Here is a 7,973-nt window from a genome sequence, read left to right on the forward strand (position 1 = left end):
CAGGCGCATGTGCATGCATGCCCAAGATCCCGAGAAGAGAATGGAAGAGAAGGGATTGTGGCGTGGCCATCTCCCCTGGGGGTGATTTCTCGCTTTCTGTCTCTCTGTCTCTCTCTGTCTTTCTGGTGAGCGCATGTGCCCTATAACAAAAACCTCTCCAACAAAAAAGAAAAAAAGAACCATTTAATTTAACTTTTTTTAAAAAAGAATTATTTTTTAACTTTATTTATTCATTTTAATTTAGCCAGAGAGGGACAGAGCGAGAGTGAGAAAAAGAGAGGGAGAGGGAAAGTGAGAAAGCAATCCGCCAGGTCCAGGACTCGAACCGTGGTCGGCCATGTGGGAGTTCAGTGCCTTTAAACCACCATGCCACCTGCCGGCCCCCTTTTCATTTAACTTCGTTTATCATTATGATTTTAATATTTCCAGAGAGAGAGACAGAGAGAGAAAGTGAGAAAGCAAGTCTCCAGGTCTGAGACTCGAACTGCAGTCGGCCACGTGGGAGTCCAGAGCCTTAACCACCGTACCACCTGCCGGCCTGATCCCTGCACTATGGGCCTGGGTGCCCGTCTCATTCCAGAGCTTGCTTTAGGGAGAGGCGGCTTTTTTCCCGGGTCACGCCCAGGACTCGCCCTGCCCAGCCCACCCTCAGAGTGCCTTAGCCCCCGGGGCCAGGGGAGAAAGGGCCTTGAAGACAGCCCCGCTCCCCACCGGTCTCCAGAGTCTTAAGGGAAAATGGTTTGGATCAAGGGGAACACCTGGAAGGGCTTCCTCTCTGCACATCAACGCTCGTCTGTTAAAGAGGGAAATGACAGGGCCGGCTGGTGACGCCATGGTTCGGTGGCTGGATCCCACATGGCTGACTGTGTGGTTCGAATCCTGGTCCCAGCAGCTTGAAAACACACTGGGTGGGACCAGCAGATAGCGTACTGGTTATGTCACTGGACTCCCACGTAGTCCTGGACCTGGTGACTTAAAACCCACGCTGGGCACGTGTGCGTGCCTACAATCTCAAGAGAAGAACGGAGGACAACGGGCTGCAGCACGACCGTTCTCCCTGGGGGGGGATTTCTCACTTTCTGTCTCTCTGTCTCTGTCTCTTTGATGAGGTCATGTGCCCTGTGGTGAAAATCTCTCTCAAAACCAAACAAAACCAACACTAGGCATGCGTGCCCACGGGCCCAAGGGGAGGACGGAGGAGAAGGGTTTGCACGGCCGTCCCCTCTAGGGGGAGCTTTCTCACCACCCCCGCCCTGATTGCCCGCAGCTCCCCCCGGCGCGCTGAACTTCGGGGCTCACCGGAAGAGGAAGACGCTCGTGGCCCCCGAGATCAACATCTCCCTGGATCAGAGCGAGGGCTCCTTGCTGTCCGACGACTTCCTGGACACCCCAGATGACCTGGACATCAACGTGGACGACATCGAGACCCCCGACGAGACCGACTCGCTGGAGTTCCTGGGGAATGGCAATGAGCTGGAGTGGGAAGGTAGAGGGCCAGGGTGGAGGTTAAGGCACTCGAATCCCACATGGCCCACTGCACGGTTCGAGTCCCAGACCCGGCAGCTTGGAAAATGTGTTCCCCAAATCCCGAGAGAATGGAGACGACTTTGGGGCGCGGCTGTCCCCTATAGAGGATTCCTGTTTCCCTCTCTCTGGCTAGTGCACACCCCTTATAGCAAATTTTAAAAAAAATTTACTTAATTTATCATTATCATTTTTCAATTTGCTGCAGGGCACGTGTACTCACCAGAGAGAGAGACAGAGAGAGAGAGAGAGAGGGAGAAGTAGGAAAGTGAGCCACCAGGTCTTGGACTCGAACCATGGTCGCCCATGTGGGAGTCCAGCACCTCAACCACCACACCACCTGCCTGCGCCACGCCCTGTAAGTCAGGCATGTCCGGAAGAGTCCATCAGCCTCAAATCTGGCTGGAACTCTCCTTCTGGCTCCCTGGGCAGCTTGCCCTGCCATCTCCCGATCCTCAGAGCTTCAGAGACTGTCAGGAAGGGCAGAGGCCCTAACCCGGGGGGGTTCGGGCGGCACCAGCTGGGCAACCTCGCACACCGCCCGGGCTACCTCACACACGCTTTCCCGGTGAGCTTAGCACTTTTCCTGACGCCCGAGGCTTCCACCATGCCCAAGCCACTGCGGCTCTGGTCAGCAAATGCTGGCAGCTCCCCCTCCGCCGCCCACCGCAGGGCTGGGGGTCCCGGGCGGGACAGGCTAGATGCCCTTCTGCAGCAGGAGTCCCTCCCACTCACCCCGCCCTGCTTCCAGATGACACTCCCGTGGCCACCGCCAAGAACATGCCTGGGGACAGCGCGGATCTGTTCGGGGACGGGACGGCAGAGGAGGGCGGCGCGGCCAACGGGCGCCTGTGGCGGACGGTGATCATCGGGGAGCAGGAACACCGCATCGACCTGCACATGATCCGGCCCTACATGCGGGTGGTCACGCACGGGGGTAAGGCCCGGTCCTACAGGCAGGTAGTCATTTAACCGTTAGGCCACGCCCACGGGATAAAGGCCACGCCATGGGATAAGGCCACACCCGTGGGTGAGGCCCCGCCCACACCGCCCTGCACGTGATCCAGCCCTACATGCGGGTGGTCACGCACGGGGGTAAGGTGGGGTCCTACAGGCAGGTGGTCATGCACGGGTAAGGCCACGCCCACGGGGTCAGGCCACGCCCACGGGGTAAGGCCACACCCATGTGAGGCCCCCCCATCCACACCACTGTGCACCGTCCTGCACATGATCTGGTCCTGCATGAGGGTGGTCACACACCAGGGTAAGGCCCCGCCCACCCCACCGTGCACCGCCCTGCACAAGACCTAGCCCTACATGAGGGTGGTCACGTACCAGGGTAAGGCCCCGCCCACCCCACCCTGCACACGACCTAGCCCTACATGAGGGTGGTCACCCACGAGGGTAAGGCCACGCCCACACTGCCCTGCACCACCCTGCACACGACCTAGCCCTACATGAGGGTGGTCACCCACGGGGGTAAGGCCACGCCACACGGCCGGCTTCAGCTGGACATGTGTGATGAGGCCCGTCAATGCCCCTCCGGGGACCGCGCTCCCTTCCTCTGAACCACGGGACATGAAGCCCTCATCTTGCTTGGCCGAGTGGGCTGTGGGCCAGGCCTGACTGTGCCCCGGGGCCTGTGCTGAGGGCTGTCATCCTGGGGCATGGGGCTGCTGGGACTCAGAGCTGAGCCTCCAGAGTGTGTGGGGACAGGCCGGCAATGAGGTGGGGGGGTAGTGAGGGGGTGACTGGCCATTTCTGCCTGGGGCGTGGGGCCCGCTGACAGCCGCCTATCCCCAGGGTACTACGGCGAAGGGCTCAACGCCATCATCGTCTTCGCCGCCTGCTTCCTCCCAGACAGCAGCTCCCCGGACTACCACTACATCATGGAGAACCTCTTTCTGTGAGTGCCCGCCTGCGCCCACAGACCGCCATGCCCCTGGGCACTCCTTTCCGGCCTCCCTGGCCTCACCACCACCACGGCCACCACTGCCACCATCATTACCAGCACCGTTGCCACCACCACTATGATAAGCACCACCATCACCCCACCATCATCACGGTCACCATCACCACCACCTCATTATCATCACCACCACCACCATCACCATCATCATCGCCACCATCACCAGCACCACCATTACCACCACCATAACCACCATCACCCCACCATCATCATGGTCACCATCACCACCACCTCATTATCATCACCACCACCACCATCACCATCATCATCGCCACCATCACCAGCACCACCATTACCACCACCATAACCACCATCACCCCACCATCATCATGGTCACCATCACCACCACCTCATTATCATCACCACCACCACCATCACCATCATCATCGCCACCATCACCAGCACCACCATTACCACCACCATAACCACCATCACCCCACCATCATCATGGTCACCATCACCACCACCTCATTATCATCACCACCACCACCATCACCATCATCATCGCCACCATCACCAGCACCACCATTACCACCACCATAACCACCATCACCCCACCATCATCATGGTCACCATCACCACTCATCATCGCCATCATAACCACCACCACCATTACCACCATCAATACCACCATCATAACCACCATCACCCCACCATCATCATGGTCACCATCACCATCATCATCGCCACCATAACCACCACCATCAGCACCACCAGCACCATCAATCCCACCACCTGACCACCAGCAGCACCACCACGCCACCATGGCCGCCATCCTCTCTCTCACCTGAGCGTGCCCCGTGCTGCAGCTAGCAGGCTAGGTGCCTTTCCCCCGTGAACACGCTCCATCATGACCGCTGCTCCCGGGGGGTCCACTGCCCCCGTGGTAAGGTGAGGCGTCTGAGGCACAGCGGCTACGGCCCTGGCCCGTGGGCACACAGGTCGCCTCGCCACGGCAGACAGGTCGCATACACGGCAGCTGCAGGAGCTTGGCTAGCCGCTGTTGCCACCGTCACTGCCGTGCCATGAAGACCGCCCTCAACGTGGGGCCTCCGCGGCAGCTCAGACGATTCAAAGGCTGCCCGGCGTGGGTGGGCGGAGCCAGGGCTGCAGGTCAGCACCGCGCGGCGCCCAGGATGGCCCCTCGGGAGCCACTGGGCCCCTGTCAGCAGAGCAGGCAGTGAGGACCCACGGTCTGTCCGGCCGCTCAGTTAACCTCTGCAGCTGTCCATCGCTCCATGCGCCCGTCCACTCCCTAAATACTTTACTTTATTTTTAAAATTTGCCAGAGAGAGAGAGCGTGAGAAAGGGAAAGTGAGAAGTCACCCCCCAGGGGCCATGGCCATGCTGCAATCCCTTCTCTTCCACTCTCCTCTCAGGATCTTGGGCACGCACATGCGCCCAGCGTGATTTTCAAGCTGCCGGGTCCAGGACTTGAACTGCGTGGTCAGTCACATGGTGTCCAGCGCCTTAACCTCCACCCCACCTGCTGCCCCTCAGTCTCCACTTTACTGGACATTTGCCAGGTGCAGAGCTTTACAGGCGTGATCCTGGGAGCTGGGCGTGAGCCCTGACTCCAGCAGGAGAGTGGGGGACACAGGATCGGGGTGCAGCGGACAGCCCTCTAGCTCTTGGGACTGGGCGTGTGTGGCCAGAATCCTGAGAGGAAAATGGAGGAGAAGGGATTGCAGTGTGGCCATTCTCCCCCACCCCCCTGGAGTGTGATTTCTCACTTTCCCCCTCTCTGTCTCTCTCCATCTCTCTGTCTCTCTCTGGAGAGCACACTTTTGCCCTATAGCAAAAACTAAAAAAAGAAAAAAAAAGATAATAAGGTAGCTGATGTTTATTTATGTTTTTAGTTTGTTTTTGCTATAGGGTGCTTGCACTCACCAGACAGAGAGACAGAAAGCGAAAAATCACCCCGCCCCCCAGGGACGTGGCCACGCTGCAGACCCTTCTCCTCCAGTCTCCTCTTAGGATTTTGGGCACGCACGCATGTGCACCTGCTGTAAGTTTTAAGCTGTCAGATCCAGGACTCAAACTGCTGTCGACTACGTGGGAGACCAGCGACGTAGCCATGACGCCGTCTGCCGTCCCACTGACATGCACGTGGGGTGGGCTGGGATCGGCCATTTACCCCGGGCCGTGCCGGGTGGGGCAGGGAGCGTGGCGGCGCGGGCGTGCTGACCCGGCCCCCACGGCGTCCCGTGCCCAGGTACGTCATCAGCAGCCTGGAGCTCCTGGTGGCTGAGGACTACATGATCGTGTACCTGAACGGCGCCACGCCACGGCGGCGCATGCCGGGCATTGGCTGGCTGAAGAAGTGCTACCAGATGATCGACAGGAGGTGAGGGCGCGAGGGCCAGGGCCGCCGTGCCCGGGGAGGGATGTGGTCTGCCGCCTGCCCTGACGCACCGAGTGCGGCCTCACCGGCGGTTACCTCGCGCAGTGCTGGAGCCCCGAGGCCAGGACGGGGGTCTAGGACCACCCTCCTCGGAAGCCATGGGGAAGACACACCCCAGGCATCCCCAGGTTCCTCACCTGGACACACCGCCCGGTCTCTGCCTTCATTTGCACACGGCCCCTCCCTGGGTGTGTGTCTGTGTCCACGTGTCCCCTGTGTTTAAAAAAAAATGTTTTTTTTTTTTAGAGGGATTTTTTTTATAGGGTGCATGCGCTCAAGAGAGAGAGACAAAGAGACAGAAAGCGAAAAATCACCCTTCGGGGGGATGGCCACGCCACAATCCCTTCTCCTCCTGGGATTGTGGACACGCGTCACATGCACCTGGTTTGATTTTCCATCTGCCGGGTCCAGGACTCAAACCACGGTCAGCCACGTGGGAGTCCAACACTTTAACCACCATGCCACCTGCTGGCCTCTGGGATTATTTATTTGCTTTAGGATGCATGTGCTCACCAGAGAGAGACAGAGACAGACAGAGAGAAGGGAAACGAGCAGTCACTCTCCAGGGAGGGATGGCGACGCCGCAATCCCTTCTCCACTCTCCTCGGGATGTGGGGCACGCATGCTCACACGCCCGGCGTGATTTTCTAGCTGCTGTGGCCAGGACTCAAACCATAGACTCAGCCGAGTGGGATCTGGTGCTTTAACCACTGTGCCAGCGGCTGGCCCAGGTGGTTTTGCCTCAGAGCCGAGAGGTGCGTCCCTGCACCCAGGTGTGCCCAGGGAGGTGGCAGTACAGCCTGGGCTTGCTCACCCTGCACCCTGGGGCTCCCTCCCTCACCCTCCTGCCTGGTCTTAGGGGCCCTGCCATGGGGCCCGCAGCTGCTAGGTCTGGGAAAGGCTGGCCGATCCTCACAGACCGCGCAGGTGGTTCCCTGTGGCTCTCTGGCTCCTCCCGGTGCCCTCCCAGCCTGGCCTCCCCAGGGCTCCTGGGCCGTCAGCGTGCCCTGTCCCCACACAGGTTGAGGAAGAACCTGAAGTCCCTGATCATCGTCCACCCCTCCTGGTTCATCCGGACCGTGCTGGCCATCTCCCGGCCCTTCATCAGGTGAGGGCCGCCGCGGGGCGGGGGCGGGCAGGAGCGCAGGGCTCTGGGTGGACAGCGGTGGGGTGGGTTTGCTGCACACAGCAGGCATGCTTTGGAAGCCCGCATTGCACCGCACGCAGGTGGGCCACAGGGGAATAGAAGTACCTTCTAAACTGGACCGGCAGGTGGTGTGGCTGGCTGCACGGTTCGAGTCCCAGATCAACAGCTTGAAAAACACGCCAGGCGCGTGTGCGTGCGTGCCCAAGATCCCAGAGGAGAACCGAGAAGGGATCATGGCGTGGCCATCCCCCTGGGGGTGACTTCTCACTTCCCCTCCCTCCCTCTCTCTCTCTTGCCCTTGAGCTCATGTGCCCTGTGGCCAGAAGCTCAATCGTAATCTTCATGATACATTGTAAAATAAAGTAGAAAAATGAACCGACTCTCACCCCGAGCCCAAGCTCGGGTCGGGTGGGAGGAACCACCCGCAGCCGCGGAGTGTGGGTTGGCACTGGGCTCCCACGTGTACTCGGGTGCCCAGGGCGGCCTCCCCTGGCGTGGCACAGCAGAAAAGCGTGGTGGGGGGGGACCCCCCCAGCCGCTACCCCCGGAGGGGAGTCTACCAGACGCTTCTTCCTGTCCCCTGGAGGCCAAGCCCTGCACCCCACAGGGTCAGTCTGCTCCCTGCAAAGGCTCTGCAGCCAGGCCAGCCCTCTCCAGCTCGGAGCAGCAGGGGTTCGAGGCTGGGCGTCGTGGGGGAGGCTGCAGTGGGTCGCACCACCCTTTCTGGGCCTGGCTCGGCATTGCAGCGCGCCCTCCGCCCCCGCTCCCGCTCCCGCAGCGTCAAGTTCATCAGTAAGGTCCAGTACGTGCACAGCCTGGAGGACCTGGCGCAGCTCATCCCCATGGACCACGTCCAGATCCCGGACTGCGTCTTCCAGTGAGTGTCCCCTGCCACCCCCACTTCCGGCTGCCTGGCTTCCCGCCCAGCT

The 7,973-nt window shown here is 60.2% G+C and overlaps 1 protein-coding gene across 1 annotated transcript in view; it reads left to right on the forward strand.

Annotated features, from left to right (window-relative positions):
* ATCAY (ATCAY kinesin light chain interacting caytaxin) overlaps nt 1-7,973 on the forward strand; it is a 29,020-nt gene that overhangs the window by 7,864 nt on the left and 13,183 nt on the right. Inside the window, exons 3-8 of the mRNA XM_006171791.2 lie at nt 1,268-1,486; nt 2,276-2,461; nt 3,328-3,430; nt 5,709-5,840; nt 6,919-7,005; nt 7,823-7,921. Of these exons, the coding sequence (XP_006171853.1) occupies nt 1,268-1,486; nt 2,276-2,461; nt 3,328-3,430; nt 5,709-5,840; nt 6,919-7,005; nt 7,823-7,921 (826 nt within the window). The remainder of the gene's footprint in view (nt 1-1,267; nt 1,487-2,275; nt 2,462-3,327; nt 3,431-5,708; nt 5,841-6,918; nt 7,006-7,822; nt 7,922-7,973) is intronic.

The sequence above is a fragment of the Tupaia chinensis genome, unplaced genomic scaffold, assembly GCF_000334495.1.
Source record: "Tupaia chinensis unplaced genomic scaffold, TupChi_1.0 Scaffold149964_2, whole genome shotgun sequence".
Lineage (NCBI taxonomy): Eukaryota > Metazoa > Chordata > Mammalia > Scandentia > Tupaiidae > Tupaia > Tupaia belangeri.